A 22,308-nucleotide genomic window follows, 5' to 3' on the forward strand; every position below is an offset into this window, starting at 1 on the left:
TTTGACAACAAACCGGGACTCGACTGCATTGCTCGACTTTGACGGATCAGCCCAACTGCGTGAATAGGAAGCCACGCATCAAGTCTGCGATGCAGACACTTGCTCCATCCAAAGTACATTTTTAGCAGGTCCTGCGTGGGTCCTGTAGCCGGCCTACCGTCCATTGCAAGCGGCCTGAAACTTTGGATTTACCCCAGTCTAGCGCAACCTCAAGCCTCCTTTTAGCACTATTGACTTCTACGTATTGTTTTAGGATTTAATCTTTAAAAATTCATACCTCGAGTTCTACTTATTGGAATTAGTTGTGTTGGTCTTGTTTTACTCAGATAAATATTCTCTATTTTACTAAAACTGGTGTGGAGTATTTTTGCAGTGTTTTCACTGAATTACTGTAATTCAAGTGTTGCACAAACACCTTGCATATTGTCTCTTAAGTTCAGCCCGAGTGCTCTGTGCCAAATCTACCAGAGGGTGAGCATGGGGTAATTTAGGTTGTGTATCTGACTTACCCTGACTAGGACTGTGGTCCCTGCATAGACGGGGTGCAAACCTTGCCAACTAGAGACCCAATTTCTGACAGTACCAATTTTGATACAGCTTTGGAAAGTGTGAAAACCAGCATTGACAGAGGGATCCGGCTCCTGCTTTCATTAATAGAGCAAATTTCCTCCCCAAATTTTTGTACATCTTTATAATCCAGTCAGTCCCTGTGGCACTCTACTTTTTCAAGCAGCTGTGGCAGGCCTTACTGTGCTTGGCGTGGCAAGGAGGTCAACCAAAGGTACACAGGGACATCCTCACAAGATCACCACATGCAGGCCGGACTTGTATTGCCAGATTTTTACACATCCTACCAAGTTGCTCAGGCGAACTACCTGCAGTATTTGGCCACGCCTTAAGTGTTGGCCCCGCATGTGAAGGTTGAGAGAGCCATTGCTCGCATCCATTCTCTCCTCGCCAGGGTATGTGCCCCACCACAGACTACCAGAATTTATATAGATGTTTTGGCATAGACCTATTGCGCCTTGTGGGACCTATCTAAGGAAATGACTCTGGAGAGACCCTTCTCTCCCCTGCAGTCCGTTGCAGACAATCCACTGCTCCTTCCTACTCATAAGAGGTTAGTAAAAAACATGCTATGCGAAATGTGGTTTGTCACACTGGGAAACCTATATTTCAATGGCACCTTCATTTTGATGCACGATTTCTGCAGTCATCATAGTAATTTCTCCCTGGAAGCACTATGCTGTCATAGGCTGCACTCAGCACTTAAAAGTAGTCTCCCCATTTTCCCAGCCGCTCCACCAGAAATGATCCTTCTCACTGCATATTTGGGTAGGGCCAATATGGATCACTCTATTTTATTTCTCTACTCCACTTATAAATCCGTAATGATGGTCGCTCTGCATGATGCCAGGGACAGATCGGAAGGTTCACAAGAATACCAGTTGGCTGATAAGATATGGACGTGCTGCTGTGAACAGGTAAAAGACAACACACTTAATTACAAACACAAATGGATTCACTTTAAATACCTCCATCAACATTACTATTCACCAGAGCTCATTGCTGGCTTCAGTACTGGTGGAAGCACTGAATGCACAAGATGTGGCTACATCCAGGCTGTTCATACACATGGCCTGGTACTGCCCTCCAACCCTCCAACTTTGGTATGCTGTGTATGTAACTCAGATATAATGGAAGTGCCACTTGAACCCACATCCCGTATGGTCCTTCTGGAGGACACTTCAACATTACCCACGAGCGCCCGGTGGTGGGCGTCTAATGCTCTGGTGTTAGCTACAAGGTGATTGCTATGGTGTGAATGCAAAAGAGAGCCCCAACAATTAGACCCTGGTTACATCCCCTATTTAACTAGTATTGTGTGTAGAAGGCTTTATTCGAGTTATAAACTCATAAAAGCACAACATGCATATTATAAAAACATCACACTTAATCAGGGCATTTCATTCAATACATTAAAACAGTTGCGCAAGCTTAATCATTGTAAAAAAAAACATTATACAAATAAAACATAATCAAGAAACATTAGGAGAAACAGAAAGGGCTCTCCGTCTAATGGACCAAGCCCACCCCAGGTACTTTGCTATTCCCATAACAATAGGCTCCTCAGAAGTAGTGCAAATAATTCTCTGTGCCTCAGCCGCACTGGATGTCCCAAGGTTCTTGCAGATAGGGGTTAACCAGACCCTTCTTGGGGAGGCATAAGCCTTACAAGCAAATAGGAAGTGTCCCACACTTTCCTTAGTTGCGCCGCATGCTGGGCAGCACTGGGTGTTCAAACTCTTCCACCTGCCTGTTAGATCTCTCAACGGGAGGGAACCAGATCTTAATTGGAAAAACAACTTTCTGTCCATAGGAACAGTTATACTGTCCCAGTAATTTTCTAAAGCAGGACACATTTTACTTTCCAAAAAGCGACCTCCCATTGAGTCAGATTTAACCCTTCTCCAAAGCCTCTCATCTATCCATTCCCAATATAGTGCTTTAAGTATATTTTTGCTTGGGAACACTTCCCCCGACGGATTGTCCCAAAGGTTGGAAAGACCTAGTTCGCCTAGCAATACCCTTAGGTTTTTTAACCATGATATTTTATGGAATGTATCACTCTTGATTATTGCCAGGAAGCCTTCCCCATAATGCCTAATTTCAGGGGTGGACCAAAGTCGCCTCCAGTATAAGATGGGACGCAGTCTGGCTCGGTCGGTTACCGATCTTCTTCCCAGGTCAAGACTAAGGGGGATTAATGGTGTACTCTGGGGCAATCCCGTAATGCCCCTAAGAAACCAGTTCTCAGCTATCTGTAATGAGGTTAAGTTGTCAAAGCCAAACAACTCCGCCCCATATAAGGCCGATCCTATTGCCTTAGCATCGTATACAGCGAGGACAGGTTTTATCGGTTTTGTTTTGGATCTATTGTGCTCCACCCGTAAGGCCCCCGATATTTGCTGATGTTTCAGGACCGCCTTTTCTATGTGGTGGGACCAACCATAATTACTTGCGATTTGTACCCCTAAGTAGGTGAACTCCCTTACGACCTCAAGCCCGATATTATTCAAGTGTAACTAGTATTGCGTTAGCAGAGCAATACTCAGAACTGCTTCACACTTTGCTCAATGTACCTTTGATAATGTGATGCTGTATTGGTGTGCTATTTGCTTTAGCTGTACTGTTTCATTCTAGAAAACGTACTGTACAAAAAAAGCATACTGATACAAAAGCTTCGTGGAGGACAACGTGTACAGACTTGTTCTTACTAAAATAAAGCAGTACTCTTCTCCCAGGACTAAAAGCTTTTTCATTGCTTCATGAAACTAGGCCGGATCAAGGTCACATCTCTAGAAATCTCTTTGCAGTGGAGGACATGCACTTAGCTGCTGTGATATTTTGAAAGTGTATTGTCTTTACCTGGAAATTATATTTACAGTGGCAGCTGAGCTGCTTGAGTGCACCACTTTTAGTTTAGCAAAACGTTGCTAATTCTTTGTTGGCTTTATTGCATAATGTGCTGCCTTTCTGAAATATTTAATTGATTTCTTGGTTTGGAGGACATCTATTGTGCCAACAAATAAGGTTGAAAATTGGTGCCAACTGCAGAGCAAGTTTTATATACAATGGCAAGTCAAGCTTTGTTTCAAGTGAAGCAAAGTATTTTATCTGACCAACCATGGATGGTGGGTCGTCAATACTATTCAATAGGGGAAAGAGACAACGCTTATTTCCATTCTGCAAAAATATAATGCCTGAAATTTGAAATAAACATCTATATTATTTCTTGCTCAGTTATTATATTCTAGAGCTTTGTGCTGGCAGTGGATCACCACTTGCCTGTTCTGTTGCCACTTAGCAGCGGAACTACCTGTTTCTGCTCCGAAACTCTTTTTCAAAAAACAATTTTCAATGATGACTCATCAAACGATCGTTTTCAATTTTTTTAATTTATTTATTTACAACAATCCTGTGTTAGTGACCAAAAAGTGCCACATTTAACACACGTTAATGAGTACCCCATGTTCAAGTCCCATAATTGTGCACGAACGTCTTAGGCTACAAGTGATTCAGTCGGGTGAGGCAACCCTTGATCAAGAATTGCGAACAATGCTACTTATGAAGCACTGATATTAAGGACCCAAGATGGCCCTTCTTCAGGGGTCTGCAAACAGTGCAAATAGAAGAATCTATAAGCACCAGAAGCAGGCCTTAAACAGAAAGGGGTAATAAACCTCACCTCAAGTGCGACACTTTGGTGCAAGTCCCCGTTGCATGTTTGTGGATTGCTTTTGGAGTTTCTTGAGTATTATACCACAACGTGAGGTTCATTATACTTTTCCGTTTAAAACCTGGTTCTGGTGCAGAAAGATACTTATATTTGCATTGTTTACAGCCCCCTGAAGAAGGGTCATCAACCCGAAATACATTGTGTATTGGACATTTATTTGTTTGAATTCACTGGATATATTTGATGAATTAACAAGCAATAACAGTGAAAGTTTCAAAAAAGGTTTCAATTGCATACAACCAATACTGGATTGCTGTGAATAAACAACAAAAGAAACCTTGAAAACTATCCTTTTAAGAATCATAATTGGAAAATTGTTTTTTCAGAAAGAGTTTTGTAGCAGAACCAGGTGTTTCGGATGCAAAGTGCGACCAGGGTAGGGAAGTGGGGGATCCACTACCAGGACACAGCCCTAGAATTTGGGGTGCAATATTGGAGATGTAGCACACGCCTGGGCAGCACAGGTGAAAAACTGGAACTATATTCAGATATTCTATAACCACTGGAGCGAGTTTGGAGCATAGTTCAGTTAGTGATTATATTAACATAATTTTAAAAATGTAATGGATATTCATCGATGATTATAGACAACGGAGGCTCTGTAAATACATGAGCAATACTCTCATGCAGTAATAGCGTTACTACAGTCGGGAGATGCAGTATTAACTGTGGATTAAGATATTTCTCACCACAAAGCTGCAGCCATAATGTTACGCTGAAGATGACAGAAAGGGTCTTAGATAGGAGATACAATGTACGTTCTTTATTACTGGTTAGGACCTACTTACAGCCATGAGTATCAAGAAAATGGGATGACTGTATTACGAGGAATATGAGTAATTCAGTATTAAATAACAATAGCTCCTATGGATTCTATTTGTAAAACGTTTCTTTGAGATTAGTAGAGAGTCAGTAGTGGCTTCTTGTCTGACCCAACTCAACTAAGGAACGTGATTGTTTATATTGGCTGTATTTAAATTCAGAAACATAGAAAACTGCACCAAGATGTTCCTGACTGGAAAGTAGGAGTGGTGACACCCTTACTGAAACAAACATGGCAAAGCCAATAGGTCTTGCCTATGCGAGAGCTACAGTCTTTGGCAATGTGTTTTAGCCATGTTGTACATCAGTTTGGCTGCTGTTTGGTATGACTAAAAGTTAGTAGCATGGGGTGGAGTTGGGTAGATTGGAGCGGGGTAGAGTGGGGTTTATTGCAGTGGAGTAGAGCCGGATAGATTGGTGTGGGATAGAGTGGGGTACATTATTATATTGGACTAGAGTGAGTTAGACTTGAGTGTGGTACAGTGGTGTAGATTTGAGTTGAGTAGAGTGGGGTAGATTGGAGTTGCATGGGTCTGATTGGAGTGGGATAAAGGGGGTGACGTTGTGTTGTTGTGCTCTTTTCTTTACCTGTACTGTTTCATTCTGGAAAATGTAATTTAAAAAATGTAGACTGATACAAAGGAAAAGCCGGGGATAAAGCAATCACTGGTGGATTTGTGTGGGGTTTATTGGAGTGGGGTAGATTGGCGTGAGGTGGACTGGAGTGGTGTAGATGTCGGGCTGAGGGAAGTGGAGTAGGGTGGGGTGGTGGCGTAGCACGGGGTAGATTGGAGTGAAGATTGGAGTGGAGTTTGTTAGAATGGGATAGACTGAAGTGCAGTAGGGTAGACTGAAGTGAAGTGGGGTAGATTGGATTGGAGTAGAGTGGATTGGGGTAAGGTTGAGTTTGGTAGATTGGAATGGTGTGGGATAGACTGTAGCGGAGTGGTGTAGATTGAGGTTCATTGTACTGAAGTGTAGTGGAGTAGATTGGGATAGATAGGCCAGGAGTAGATTAGGGTAGACTGGAGTAGAGTACGGTAGCTTGGAGTAGAGTAGTGGAGTGGGGTAAGTGGTGTGGGGTAGAGTGGCGTAGAGAAGAGTGGTCTGGCATGTTATTTAGTGTATTAGATTGGAGGGGAATGGAGTTGCATGTCGTATAGTGGAGTGACGTGTAGTGTCAGAGCATTGAGAGGCATGTCTTAGAGTGGAGTTCCGTGTCACAGAATGGAGTGGCGTGGAATGGAGGTGAATAGTGTGGCGTAGTGTGTTGTAGCATAGAGGGGTGTAGTGTGGAGTATGGCTGGAGAGGTAGCGCACTGTAATTACAGACAATACATCTTCAATTAAAATGAACATTACATTTGCACAGACATGCAGTTTTACTGCACACAAACAATTATGTGTGGAAATGTCATCACCTGATGTATTGATGTGTTTTGATTGTATTCAAATAAATGTTTCCTTCACACTTCAGAAATACAAAAAAATATCAGCACAGTTCATTTTTGTTGTGTGCTAGAAAACAGCTTTTTTTCACAGCAAGAATGTCAAATAAAATCTCTCATTTGAATTCAGAGGTAAACAAGTAAACACTAAGCTCCCTGGAAGACAGATCCTAAAGTTTGATCTCCGTCTTTGAATGCACAGTAAACGTGAAAAGATACAAATAAGATTTAAAGAGCAGTTTACAGAAAATGAGCACTCGGAAGGATATAGGAAACACGGGATGCTCTACCAGATGAACAAACTCAAGCTGGACAGCCCAAAACAAATAAAGCCAGCAAATAGAAAGCAAGCAAATGTGAGTTACAAAACCTATGGTCAGCAATGAGCAGAATGCATTCCAAGGGAAGCTTTCAGAATGCCCACAAGATGTTGTTAGCAAACCAGACCGCTGTGGTGTCTGGTAGGCTTTGACCGAAAAAGCCATCTTGGATGGCTCAATGACAGAAAATTACGGACCCATCATGTTACTATCTGCCTGTGGTAAAATAACTAAACGTGTTGTAGCCAAGCACTTAGTCAAACATGCAGAGGGCTTCAACTGAACTGATTGATGGCAACCTGGCTTTTGACCCAGCCAGGGAACACAGAGTGCTCTGGCCTCATATTAGACAAATTAAAACTCATCTTGGACCATGGCGATTCTGCTGCCTTAATTCTCATCGATCTCTTGGCGACCTTCTGTAGGTGGACCACACCATACTTTTCAACCATTTCAAGGGGACTGCAGCTGTTACCTCTTTTCTGGAAGAACAGTTTTAGTCTGTGGACCTGTCCCTTTAACCTGTCTACTTCCCAGGCTGTCAAATGCAGAGTTCCACAGGGTTAATTTCTCTACCTAATTCTGTTCAACAAAATTCAACATATACGTCAACCTTCTTGTTCAAATTATTAGATCCTCCACATGTGAAGCTCTTTCTTATGCCTGATTGTGTGTTTCAGTTGTTACCCACCTACATTTGCAGTCAGGTTGATTATATGTTTGGATGAATCTCAGAATTTGATGTTGCAAAACTTCCTCAAACTCAATCCTAATACAAGTGGGTCTTATTCGTTGATAACAACAATGAGCGATGGCAAAATACTAGTAGGCCTATGACCATGAGAAAAGCTACACCCCCACCCCACTGGCAAAGAAAGTAAAATATTTAGGACATTTTGCAGGATCAAGATCTGCCTCTCTAAGGCCAGATTATTACCGTTTGGTTGGCATGCATCCATTTTTGAAAATTCTTCTATGCGTCACAACAAAGGGTATGCCCGTGGCCCCCCCCCCTCCCTCTCAGACCCCCTTTTAATCGACCACCCTTGGGTGGTCCTGTGTGGAGTTCCTCTGCTGTGATTAGACGCCTTTCAATGTTTCTCGCCTTGCTTTTTGTTTTTTGTTTTTCTTTACTTTTGTTGATATTTATGTTAAAAGGGTGTATCCTGACTTCCCTTAGGTGCAGCCTGATCTCCTGTCATTTAGCGGAGCCCCTGCGGGCCAGCCATTGTTTTTGAACTGCTTGATCATTTCTGCATACTAGCGGCCGGCCCAGGAGGTTGTAGGCCCGTGCTTGTACCCTTTTTCTCTGCACAATAAAAAATTTAAAAAAAAAAAAAGAAAAAAAAAAAAAAAGGGTATGCAGTTCCTTAAGGAAGGATCTAAAAGAGTCAGATTGGTAGTGGACTGAAGAATCAGCACAATGGGAGTCTGATTGCTCAGGAGGAAGAGCCCCCACACACCCAAAAGGGTGTCATGATTCATGACAGGGCATGCTAATTGGGCCATTGCTGAAATGCCCGATGGCCACCTACAAGGGAGCTCTCTGCCGGAGATGTTTTGTCCTTCCAGTATGTGAAGTATGGGTTTAAGTGTGGGGCTCTAGTGTAGATTGGTGTGTGAGAAGGCGCAAGTTAAAATCGACTAGGTGGTACCCTAACAATTTTAATAGGTGGGCCTGCTTGTCTGGTTAATAAAAGGGGTGATGGCTGTCACATGAGGTAATGATCTATGTCAGCTCTATGTTTAGTGTAAAGGTGGGTCAACATGTTTCTTGCTGCTGCTAGTCCTAAACGGTTTTGTGACAATTCATCAGGAGCAAGCTTCCTACTCTTCAGAGTGGCTGAGATCTCATGTCATAGTATTCGTAAAAGATTGCCAATCACTAACTCTTACTTAAGAGTGAAATGATCCCCCGCTAGGGGAGCACATGCTGCTGTTTCCGATTGTGGGTTGCCTTGTGGATTTGGTTTTTTGTTGTTATTTATATTAAAATGAAACCGTTATGTGGGCCCGGATGGTGTGGCTACCACCGCTTCTAACTCCTGTGCATCTCCCTTTGCCGCGGCATGCGCGCTATTGTTTGTATCACATGCTCCTCTTGCTTGCTAGCGGCCGGCCTGAAGGTTGTAGGCCCATCTTTGTATATTTTTTTAATTTTGTAATAAACGGTTTAAAAAAAAAAAAAAAAAAAGAGTGAAATGATGAGTATAAATTACCTTTATGTATTGGTTAAAAGATGACCTAATTTGGGTAGATGGTCAGATCCCCTCGAGTTAGAGCAGAGAGAGCGCTAATTAGTGACCCTTGACCTTTGAGGAGCATGTATCGTGTGTGCCCTTATGCGCTCCTTGTCCGACTATCGTAGAGAGAAATATAATCTATACCTACCACATCATCTTCAGGCTCAGGAAGTATCAGAATATTTCTTTCGCAACTGAGCCTCCATGAATTCTCCTTTGCCAAACTTGAAAAGATACAGTATCTTGCAGTAGGGAAAGTAAGCAAGTTGTGTACATTCAACCATATTACCCCGCCAGTCAAACTCTACTCGCTCCAGACTAATTAGAGGTTTGCTTAAAAGGCACACTGTTTTATGCACATTGTTTTCTACAGAGCTGAGAATTCTCTTCTCATAAGATTCTGCTATACCCATGTGAAAATCAAACCAGCAGCTTCTATCTTTCACCAATTTAAATGTTCTAAGACTGGTGGCTGTTCCTGCTGGTTGCTTGGTCCTTAAATCTGGAATAATATCCCTATATAACATCAAGAACTCTAAATCAATGCATTCACACTTTTCCTCAGCAAAACTTCAAAAACTCCTCTTTTCTGCTGAACTTCTCCCCTGCCTTCCTTTTAGTCTTGCACATAGTTAGTCCAAGTTGCTGAATAAGTGCTTAATAAATTTAATTGAGAAAAGCAAAAGAAGAATCACAAAGGGTGCTCCCAACATAATCAACGACACTACAGTGCGCACGCGTATTAGCATGTGATATGACCCAAAGTGATTACAACAATGGGACAAAATGGTGTTAAAATATGGTTTGTCAGCATATAATTTTATTATTGAACCATGTAACTAGTATATTAGTGCATTCATGGCCTAACGTAGTCATAGAGTGCAGTCCAAACCCAACATTACTACAAATTTCAACCTCTTCAGGCTGCAATCACAAGGGACTTCAGCATGACAGAAAAACATGTCAGTAATGAAGCAACTATCCATGCTAATGACGATTGTGTGGAAATGGGCTTCATTATGCACTAGGCAAAGCCCTTACCTCCCTAAAAACCTAGAAATGTTTCCTGTCGGGAGTGATAAGAAGTGGAGACGAGGGGCGGGAATCGGAACATGAAGAAATAAGTATCTATCTTGTGAACTGCACCGCATCCCATCACAGAATGACAAAATATTTTACTGTCTGTTAAGGGTTTTATAATGTAAATTAAGAAGATGGAATGCACATAAAAACAATTAGGACCAATCTGGCCCTGGAGGCCTTAAACTCTTATAGGGTAAAAAAATTAAAATCAGGGCCCGATTTAGACTTTGGCAGACAGGGAACTCTATTGGGAATGCAACGTAGTACCATGTCTGCTAAAACCTTGATATGCCAAACCCCATTTGGTAGGACCTTAAGCATTCCGTTGTGGGAGCCCCGTTGGGTCTGTTGATAGAGTACATCCTCCTACAGCCCTATGGAGTAGGGGCAGTAGGAGGAAGGAGGTTACACATCCCCTCTATATTAATGGTCGACAGTCTAATGCCTTTTTTCTTCTCTCCGTCACATTCAGGAAAAACCCGGAAGTGAGGGACAGGAAAAATCAAAAAGGACACCCACACTTTGGGAGAATGCGGGTCATCCACCAAACCTTTCGAACTCTGGAACAAACCACCATGATAGCAGTTGCTTTTAACCACTTAGCTGCTGGGTACCCATACTAGCATATGATTTACAGACTTTTTCAAAATGTCTTCTTTCTTACACACTGGCTTACATTTGGAAAGCATATATGCAGCGAAATCCAATTGGCAATAACAAATATCCTACTAAATTAGATAATTACTAACAGCTCTATTTTTGGTAGTGTGGTTGAGCAATTAGGCTTATTAGAGGGTGTAGTAAGCATTTATAGTATTAACTCAGGCAAGAAATGATGGCAAACACTAGGAGAGGATGGTCGGAGCGCTGAAACTTTTCAGACACTCACCCCCAGTCACAGGTCTGGGTTGAATCCATCATCGTTCTTTAGCTCAAATCTCAACCCCAGTTCAGACACAGCTACATGCAAATCAGTCTTGACCCTGTACCTCATGGGTACAGTCCAGCCCCAACTGCCAAGCATGGCTTCCCTGGACTAGAAACAAGCATCCTGGGACTGCGTTCTGGGTAACAGCCCTCATCAGCCAGGCTAACTTAAATCCAGTGGAAAAGTGAGCAAAGAACCCACGTCTGGGCATACCCTGCCAACTTAGGGTGAACAAGGCAAACACAAGGAGATGATGGACAGAGCACTGAAACTTTTCAGACACTCACCCCCAGTCACAGATCTAGGTTGAATCCATCATCGTTGAAAAAATATGTAGACCATTTAGCCCACAAAATTGAGGTATGCAGCACACTAAAAAATGTTGCATTTGGCCAAAGTTTTATTGATCCTATTTTTCACAAACCATCTAGCTATGCTAAGGAAAGTAAACTGTTTTCCCACCCAAGCTTGGAAACTGCTACAATGGAGCACAACTTTATTCATATGATTTGGTTATACTTAATTAGATCCACACATCTTAAAAGGCTAATGTGTACCTAACAGGTTAACCATAATGTCAAAATGTGAATTTATCTAAATCTAAAAGTACATAGAAATATTACACTTTTGTGGTACAAATTCAATCTATATGGTGTATGACAGTGATCACTGATTATTTGTAGAGACCCCAGGTATTATGAGAGCTGTGTAAGTGTGTTCCTCTGAGGGAGACATAGAATGTGCATATAAACCACATACTGTACCAAAATAAGTGTAGTAAAATATATATGTGATGATGAACAGAAACAGATTTTATTTTTAAAGTAAAGTGTCCAGAACTCCACAATTTATGCTTGGAAATTAACAAAATTCCTCTCTTGGAAAATAAAAAACATATTGTCTTCTTACTTCAATCTACATTGTAGATGGGCACACTCCCTTGGCAAATAAAAAACATATTGTCTTCTTACTTCAATCTACATTGTAGATGTGCACACGTGAAAATATCCAAACATATACTGCAACCACAAGGACAAAAACTTCTGCTAAGCCATGGCGTTATCCACCTTTTTTTTTAATTTCCTTGTGGAGCGTATTTATTTTAGTATTACTGCAAAGTCCACTCCGTAGAGGAGTAAAATATAAGAGCTGATTCCCTCACTCTTGGGCTACATGTGCCTCCATCAACTGCAAAGCTGCCCATACATGTTCTGGTAGGTTTACCAATAGCCAACCAGAATGGTCTAAACAAAGAACTAAGCATGATTGGATTAAAGGTCGCATATCAGATTGAATGAAAATGAAGCAGGTTGGCTAAGACAGTTGGGCACCAAGAATTTTGCAGCGATCCATGACTCGCAGCAGGATTCTGCCCCCTATTTGCATGTTATTTTCCTGTCTCGTAATTTGTTCTGTAATTTACCTCCTTCAACCAGAAATATGACAGTTTATGCTCCCTTAACTTGAACAAAGTAACAGGGCTGAACTCCCCATTAGGTAAGTTGGGAACATGTGTTTTGGAGCATGGTGTGCTTCATGGCAGGCACCGCTTCTTGCTGTCAGCTACACGCATTGCCAGACATGACCCAAACTGTACAGTAGTTCTGTCATGTTATTGGTTTGCTGGCATGCTACCATCTTGTAGAACCTGTGGAGGAGGTAGAGAAGGCATACAATAGCCCACCATCCCCAGCTCCTTCCTCGTCATTATGCTACAATATAAGAGCAGACAGGCGACCCAATATCCCAGCAAGAGTGAAACTGGTTACAGAGCTTAAGATAGTGGACAATAAAAGGGGATGTGTAAGACAGATTGAATGCAGACACAAGTTGAAGGTACCAGAATGAGAAGGAGTAGCAGGTTGAGAGGAGGCAGCTGTTATGCATGGAATCAGGCTGAAAGAAGGAACGATAGAGTAGACTGAAAGGGGTGATAGAGTGCCATGAGCTAGGTTAAGAGAAGTGCAAGTTACCACCCGGGGGTGTGAAGGAAGACGGTTGGGAGACCATGCGTACAAAATGAGGATTTGGGAACAAAGTGCTGGTGAAGGAAAAACTTAGAGCCGAGGGAGGACAGCAGCAGACACTGAAATAAATAGAACACTAAATAGTCTAAACTCCAGGAAAGCTAAGGGTCCACTCCCCATTTGGAGCTTCAGCTCCACTGCATCACTGCATGCAAGTCTTTCCCCGAAGTCCCTAGGCATCCAATGCCCCCCTGGACATCAATTAACGGGTAAACATCAAAGGATGGCATGATTGGTAAAGGCATATGTGTGGTAAACATCTCAACCCAACCCCCCTCTGCCCTGAACCCTAAAAATCGGCCCCCTAGCTCTTCAATCCCACCCGCCCCACCCTTAAAAACTACCCCGACCCACAACCCTGAGCCCTAAAACTAGACCACAGCCCTAAAAACTGCCCCTGCCGTGAGCCCTAAAACCAGCCCCTAGTCCTAAAAACTACCCCGAAACTCAGCCCTAAAAAATACCCCGTTCCCCCGACCCTAAAACCTAAATCTGAAAAAATATTACTCACCAAACTGCCATTCCTTTCATTGTTGTTCGCAGGAAGTCTCCAACACCTAACATCCCCCGCCCTCTCGCTCAAATGCTAGATCGCCGACTCCTTTAACATGCATATTCCTTTACCACCTTTACTATGGAAATCGTTGTAAAGAGAATATGCGTGGTTAAGGCATATATGCGGTAAAGGCATATGCGTGGTTAAACAAGAATTGTTCCGCTCGCGTTGTAATGGCACGTGTGGTTTAGCCCAAGTTGTTAATGTCGTTTCCCACTTCATTCCACACCAGACACTTCTATGCACCCTATCCACCTTTTCTGCACTTTCTGAGCACTGTGCATAACTTGTTACTATAACCTAATAGTCTGATCTCACTTTATTGGCCTTGAAAGTTTGCAAGGCTGAGCTGGGCAAGCCAAGTGCGACTCGGTGACCTTCAACCAAATGAGACGTCATCAGTCCACTTTCAGTCCGTTTCACTGAAAATATGTTCATGGTAGTGCGATCGAGATATGATTTGTGAATCCACAGTTCAAACATATTCACAAAATATAGTAGAGTTTTAACCAAAAAGTGTTAAATACAGACAATAAAACCGTGACCTGAGTTATCGATTTATGATTAAGTCACTATTGAAGAATAGTGACACTGCTGCGAGGTGAATATTTTTAAACATTTAAATATTTTAAATTCAACATAATATGTTTGTCAATTCTTATGTCGCAGTTGGGGACTGTTAGGCAGGATGGGCCTATAATTTATTTGCCTTCAACTTTGGGATAGACTGAAAAGCTTCTCCTTTTACGAAAAAACATTTCCATTTCAGATTTTACTTTAGCACATTGTATTAAGAATATTTAAACAGCAAAGTCAAAGAATGGAATCTGATTTACGTAATTTACAAAAATCAAACACTTTAAAGATTTTTAGGAACATTGATATGATATTCTAGAATGATAACGTTTTCAAGCCAAAGACCCGACATTTTTTTTGTTGCTTTGTTTAAAGAATGATGTATATTATTAGTTTTTCAAAAGATGATAACATTGGCATGCTCAAAAATGCGACATACATTTAAAGATCATGACTCGCTTACCACGATATGTTGTTAAAGCTGAGAAAAAGGTGTTCGAGGCTGGGCAGCGCATCCACGTCTTTCTAGGAAGAAGAAGAGAAGCGTAAATTCACCATGTGGAAGACATCCCCGCCCCATACTCGGCTAGCTAGCGGATTTTTTTTTCTGTTCATGGACGAGTGTTACCTTGCTGCAACATAGATCAACGCTGCCGAGCACGCTCCAGACCCGTTCTTAACGCATATTACAGGGATTCAGAAATCCACTCTGCGGAAGTGCTGCACCACTTCCAAGGTTGCAAGGGAGGGAGCACGAGAGAGAGAGCGAGCGAAAGAGAGAGAGAGAGAGAGCGAAAGAGGGAGGGAAACGAGAATCCGCTCGTAAAAGCAGCGTTCAGGAAAAGGGTCAAGCTGCTGCCTCAGCATTTTAACTTCAGGGCATTTTTATTGCTATAAACCTGCAAATGAGATTTTACAGCTAGGAGGTGAGTAGTTTTAAATTCAAACGAATTGAGCTTAGGCTCTGGTCGTGACGTTGCTGGCAAGGAGAGTGTATGTGTATATATTGCAACGCACTTGCCACACATTTGTTTATATCAAGCATTCCAGACTGATGTAAATAAATATGAATTATCTACTTCGATACCTAGTCCGAAGCATGCCGGAACCCACTCGCACATTTAACCTTACACATGTACCCTCACAGTAATCAGGACGCGACTTCAGGACGGAGCCTATTGCGGCCTCAACAGTGTATTAATGTCTAGGATTTTTTGAAAACGAGTATACCAGTGGTCAATTTGAACCGGTAAGACGCATCGGCACTCTTTTTGCAAACAGGCACTTTTTTTTACTCATCGGACATCGATCTCCCGACGGAAAAACATCACAAAGGGAGATAGCAGGAACCTGCAAGAGTGAGATAATGAGGCAGGAAGTGCCTGGAAGTGGATTAAAGAGACAAGTCGTGGATTCCAGGCCACGTGCCATGATATTCTGCATGCTGACATATTATAGCGCCGGCCGCGGGCTTCTGAGCTCAGCTTTGGGCACTGGCACTCATTCGTTTGAAAATTTAGAACTGGAGTATTCCATTTACATCCCATGATTAAAATATTACCGTTATGAAGTAGCTTGATTAAATCTGTGTATTATCACTTGGAGAGGCATGGGCTATATATAATGCGAGCCAACTGCCTGTTTGCAATATCTCCAATATTGTGTTGGATTTGCTGAAATATTAATATATTAACAACGCTCGGGCTGAAACATGCAGTAACAGCTTAGCAGTCTTCACTCCTACCCGAGGACATAGGCGACACCAGTGTGTGCCATTGTGGCAGGTTTCATTTCGCATGACCACGATGGCACAGTGGCCACAATCCTGACTAGGTATTTCATCAGGAGAGGTACACCGCGAGTGTCACACACCACTGCCGGAAGGGTGGAGACGAGGCATCTCTGTAAACTTCTTATGAAGGCCATGTGATAAAAGTGGAAAAGAGGTTAGAGACCTTCTGCTCTCAAAATACATTTTTACAGTGTAAAAACTCTCTAGCTAGGTACGCCAGATAACTTGTATTCTGGTGGTTGAGGCACTACAACATAGCCACAATTATCACTTTGTTGCCATCAACAGTAGACAGTAATTCATTAGTTTGTCAGGGTTCCACAAGTTAAAAAGGGATCTTCCATCGTATTTTATAATGAGACAATCAAATTGTCTCAAGAATCAATTTTTATATACAATTCCATTGCCACTTGAACACAAACTTTGAGTTGTAGCCGACGTGTTTCATTTATTGAAATCTTCAGGGCTACATAACACATATACATAAAATATATTACACATATATGTACATCACTTGTAAATTAAAAATATAAACAGTTAAAAACTCAAACAAAAGTGGCATAGATCACCAATGAGATGCCATGTCACCCAACGTGTCATCTCAAAGCACAGTTATTTATCACGTTACACAATAATCCACTTATCTACATCGGATTGTCTTATCGTCCTTAGAACACTGATAAATGAAGTTTAGAAATATCCTCGAGCCAATTCCTTTGTTGATAGGGTAGGATTCCTGGGCAAATGTAAAGGCTTCCAAAATGGCGCACATGTGAAATGCTTGTAATACAACTGCAGATGTATGGTATGTACTTCAAAGTAAGATTAGATGTTTGGTAGCATGACCAGCCAATGGGTGGTAATATTCTTATGACTGCAGTAAAATGCTTCAAATATCAGGGGAGAGAATTCCTTAAGGTCCAGATATGGAACAGGGTACTTTGGTAATTAATGTAAGTGATCTGTCACTACTGTTAGATCTGGTTGGGGAAGGGAGAGGGGTCTGCCGCTGACCCAATCGTGGTTCGTAAGCACTGCTGGTGCTTTACAGTTCTCTCCAAGATCTGGACCATGTTGGAGAGAGGCCCCTATATTATCATTTGACCCAGACAAAATGCCTAGCTTTTATTAAAAAGTCTATAAACAAATAGTTTTATCTGAAATCTGTAGAAATAAGATTGTAACACACTTTGGGAGGTATTGCTAGGCATTTTGTTTTAGAAAAGATGTTTTTAAGTATGATTAATGACTTATGAGTTAAATAAAATGTTCTTAACAATTTTGATTTTATATATTTTTTTAATTTAGAATCAGGTTCATATATAATGCGTGATGATTGCAAGCTAGATTAAAGTGCAGGATTCTTGAGAATAGACAACAGTTATTATTGTATAATAATTGCCTCTTTTATGGTAATTTGATACCCTTATGAACTAGTGACACTTGGTCCAGGGTGAAAGTGTTTGCCCTTTTTATATTGAGTGTAGGGACCTTTGTGTTGTTGTTTTATTGCACATAAAGCCCTGTACGGAACGGCACCTGACTACATCAAGGAACCGCTGAAGAGTTTTGTGTCTGGGCGATACCTCCGTTCATCCGAGGCAAGCCTGTTGGCTTGTCCTCGGTTTGATAAAGCCACCTGTGGGGGGGGGGGGGGATTGGGGGTCGAGCTTTTTCCGTGATGATACCTCATCTTTGGAACAAGCTATCGTAAAGCTTGCGTAGGGAAGCTTCCCTTCTCCCCTTCAGGAGGAAACTAAAGACTCTTTTGTTTACTCAGGCTTTTGGTTAAGCCTCACCTAGACTGACCGAGTTTTGGGCAGTGTAGCACTGGTAGGGTTTTATGTTTCTCACAAGCGCTTAGAGACCATTGGTGATTTGGCGCTATATAAATGGCAATAACATAACATAACATAACACAATGCGCAAGCTCCCAAGCTCTCACATGCATGGCACAAGAATAAAGTAGTGATACTTTCAGCTCAAATATTCTCTTCTAAGCCAGTATTTACAGGAGACATTACTGTTGATGTTACTACTACTATTTTATAGGTTGTTGGGGCAAATAATCAAGTTGCTCCTTTGAAAAATCACGCCTCTCCGTGGACAAAATCCTCTGTCCTCTGGTTTGAAGTTGACCTTAGAGAGGAAAAAAAGCACTTGTAAACACCTTTTATGGATCTGGTGAAAAAATATGATTTGTCAGATAAAAATATATATAAATCTGCATTAAAATACTATCATAAATCTATATGTAAAGTCGAGACTGAGATCCTCACCTTACAAATCTCCTCAGTCACAATTGCCCTCAGCAAGATGTTTAAAATAGTAAAATTATTTTTTGCCCTGGCAGCGTGCAAGCAGAGGTTTTCAATGATGGCTGAATTATATGATAATCTCTCAGAGTTTTTCCTTAATAAGATTGAGACAATCACTCAGAATTTGACAGTGCTATTACTGATACCGACTGTGTAATGCCAATTATTGAGTCCATTTCCATTAAGGGGCCCTCTCGAGCAGAGTTTAAGAGAATTTCTATGTATCAATCATAGTAAGAAATTCTAAATTGCAGCTCTGGCTATCGTCTTGATCCTTGCCTCCTGTAGATTTTGATAGTAGCTCTACCGGTTGTCAACTCTTGTTTAAATAGTCAGTTTAATCAATGTCTTAAGATGGCGGCCATTCTACTAAGCTGGAAACACACACAGGTTGAACATTCATTTTTAAAAACCTAATGCGGACCCAGTAAATCTGGGTAATGTTATGCCAATATACCTCATCCGAGCAGCTCCCAAAATGCTGGAGAAAATGATTAAAAAACAGCTTTCACATTATCTTGAGGTCCGAGGTCTACTCCAAAGCAATGAATCTGCTCTCCTCAAAGTTCTAGAGTTAATCAAGGTGAATCTGGATCATTGTCAATCAGCTGTGCTGGTCATATTAAACAAGTCAGCAGCATTTTAAACTGTGTCACATCCTATCCTGCTGGAACATCTAGGTTTCATAGGAGTTCATGGCTCAGTATTGAGCAGGCTTCAACGTTTCTTTCATATTCAAGTCAGTCGGTTCACCTTCCTCCTTTTGTCTGGTCTCCCTAGCCTCTTAGGCACGGTGTGTCTCAAGACTCCACATTATACCCACCTCTATTTAACATACACATATTGCCTACTTGCCAACATCATTGAACCATTTGGTATTAAAGTGGAATCATATGTGGATAACACCTAGGTGATGTTTTGTTTCCAACAAGTCAGTAAGGAGATAATAGAAGCATTCAAAGGCTGTCTTATAGACTGGATGAAAAAGAGATGTTTGAAGCTCAATTCTGAAAAAATATAACATTTTATTTCTTGGCAGAGCTTTGTCACAGTGGTGAAGTAGTTGTTGGCCGACAGAACCTTGAGAGCCACCCACATGACCACCACAGTAAAGAATCTGGGGATTAATTATGATAAATCTCTTAAGTTTTGACTGTAACTACCACAAGCTTTGCTTTGCTGTGTTCCTTGAGGGAAATTGTGAATCTGTTCCCCGATAACACTCTCTAAGAAATTCAATCAATCAATCAATCAATCAATGCATTTATATAGCGCACTACTCACCCAGAGGGTCTCAAGGCGCTAGGGGAGGGGGGTCCGCTACTGCTCGAACAGCCAGGTCTTGAGCTGCTTCCTGAAGGTGAGGTGGTCCTGGGTCAGGCGGAGGTGGGTCGGGAGGGAGTTCCATGTCTTGGCGGCGAGGTAGGAGAAGGACCGTCCCCCTGTAGTGGCTCTTCGGATTCGGGGGACGGTGGCGAGGGCGTGGGCGGTCGATCGAAGCTGGCGTTTGGGAGCGTAGAAGTTGAGGCGGCTGTTGAGGTATCCTGGTCCTTGGTTGTGTAGGGCTTTCTGAGACGGAAGGTGATTCTCTTGTTGACCGGGAGCCAGTGCAGGTCTCTCAGGTGTTCGGAGATGTGGCTGCGACGGGGGATGTCCAGGATGAGTCGTGCTGAGGCGTTCTGGATCCGCTGTAGTCTCTTCTGGAGTTTGGCGGTGGTTCCTGCGTAGAGAGAGTTGCCGTAGTCCAGACGGCTGGTGACGAGGGCCTGGGTGACCGTCTTCCTGGTCTCGGTGGGGATCCACCGGAAGATCTTTCGTAGCATGCGCAGGATGTTGAAGCATGACGAGGAGACGGCGTTGACTTGTCTGGTCATGGAGAGGGAGGAGTCCAGGATGAAGCCTAGGTTGCGTGCGTGGTCTGTTGGTTTGGGTGCGCTGCCTAGGGTGGGGGGCCAGGAGTCATCCCAAGCGGAGGGTGAGGATCCCAGGATGAGGACTTCCGTCTTGTCCGAGTTCAGTTTCAGGCGGCTGTTCTTCATCCATTCGGCTACCTCTTTCATCCCTTCGTGGAGGTTGGCTCTGGCGGTGGCGGGGTCGTTGGTGAGGGAGAGGATCAGCTGGGTGTCGTCGGCGTAGGAGATGATGTTGAGGTTGTGCTGGCGTGCGATGTCTGCGCTCATGTAGACGTTGAAGAGGGTTGGACTGAGCGAGGAGCCTTGAGGAACGCCGCAGATGACTTCGGTGGCTTCAGATCTGAACGGGGGGAGGCAAACTCTCTGTGTCCTTCCGGCGAGGAATGAGATGATCCACTCCAGTGCCTTCTCCTGGATTCCGACGTTGCGGAGTCGCTGCACAAGTGTGCGGTGGCAGACAGTGTCGAAGGCCGCGGAGAGGTCTAGGAGGATGAGGGCTGCTGTTTCTCTGTTGTCAAGCAGGGCTCGGATGTCATCGGTGGCTGCGATCAGGGCGGTCTCGGTGCTGTGGTTGGCCCGGAAGCCAGACTGTGAGAGGTCTAGGGATCCGTTCTTCTCGAGGAAGGCGGCCAGCTGCTTGTTGACGGTCTTCTCGATGACTTTTGCAGGGAACGGGAGCAGCGAGATGGGGCGGTAGTTCTTGAGGTCGGTGGGGTCGGCTGATGGCTTCTTTAGTAGAGCGTTGAGTTCGGCGTGCTTCCAGCTCTCCGGGAAGGTAGCGGTGTCGAAGGAGGTGTTGATGATGTCCCGCAGGTGGGGTGTGATGACAGCATCAGCCTTGTTGAAGACGTGGTGAGGGCACGGGTCGGTCGGAGATCCGGAGTGGATGGAGTTCATCGTGCGGACGGTGTCTTCGGTGCTGATCTAGGTCCAGGCGTGGAGGGTGGCGGTGGGGGGCGCTGGTTCGGTCGTGGCGTGCGTCGGTTGAGTGCTGAAGCTGTTGTGTATGTCCGCGATCTTGTTGTGGAAGTAGGAGGCGAGGGAGTTGCAGAGGTCTTGCGAAGGGGTGATGTCGTTGTTTCCGGCGTTGGGGTTGGAGAGCTCTTTAACGATGTTGAAGAGTTCCTTGCTGTTGTGTGCGTTGTTGTCCAGTCGTTCCTTGAATGCAGTTTTCTTGGTTGCGTGGATGAGTTGGTGGTGTTTTCGGGTGGCGAGCTTGAGGGCCGTCATGTTTTCCGGTGTTGGGTCTCTGCGCCAGGTTCTCTCGAGGGCTCGGCAGTTCTTCTTGGAGCTCTTGAGTTCTTCGGTGAACCATGGGGCTTTCTTGCTGCCGGGTCTGTTGGGCGGGGTCTTCAGGGGGGCGAGGTCGTCAGCGCAGTCGCTGATCCACTTCGTGAGGTTGGTGGCCGCTTGGCTGGGGTTCGTTGCGCTGGTGGGTGGGTTCTTGCTCAGGGAGGTCGCGAGCTGGTCGGCTGTGATCTTGTTCCAGCTTCTGCGTGCAGCCTGTTGTTGGTGGTGGTGGGTCGTGGTCCTTCTGAAGCTGAAGTGGACGCAGCTGTGGTCCGTCCAGTGGAGTTCGGTGGCGTGGCTGAAGGCGATGTCCTTGCTGGATGAGTAGACGGGGTCGAGTGTGTGTCCGGCGTAGTGGGTGGGGGTGGTCACCAGCTGCTTGAGACCGAGGTTAGCGAGGTTGTCCAGCAGGGTGGTGGTGTTGCGGTCGTTGTTGTTCTCCAGGTGGAAGTTGAGGTCCCCGAGGAGGATGTAGTCAGCGGAGAGGAGGGTGTGCGGGCTGATGAAGTCGGCGATATCTTCGCTGAATTGTGTGCGTTGTCCCGGGGGTCTGTAGATGAGGGTGCCTCTGAGGGTGGTCTTGGGGTTGATGTGGACCTGGAAGTGAAGGTGTTCTGCGGTTGTCAGGGTGTCGTCGGCGTTGGTCGTAATGCGGATGGTGTTCCTGTGGATGATGGCGAAATTGGGTTATT

General features: G+C 43.7%; 1 protein-coding gene across 1 annotated transcript in view; it reads right to left on the bottom strand.

Moving 5' to 3' along the window:
• LRRC49 (leucine rich repeat containing 49) overlaps positions 1-22,308 on the bottom strand; it is an 862,677-nt gene that overhangs the window by 381,146 nt on the left and 459,223 nt on the right. The window contains exon 9 of the mRNA XM_085644059.1: positions 14,767-14,828. Coding sequence (XP_085500185.1) covers positions 14,767-14,828 — 62 coding nt within the window. The remainder of the gene's footprint in view (positions 1-14,766; positions 14,829-22,308) is intronic.

This window comes from Triturus cristatus, chromosome 3_1 (assembly GCF_964204655.1).
Source record: "Triturus cristatus chromosome 3_1, aTriCri1.1, whole genome shotgun sequence".
Taxonomy (NCBI): domain Eukaryota; kingdom Metazoa; phylum Chordata; class Amphibia; order Caudata; family Salamandridae; genus Triturus; species Triturus cristatus.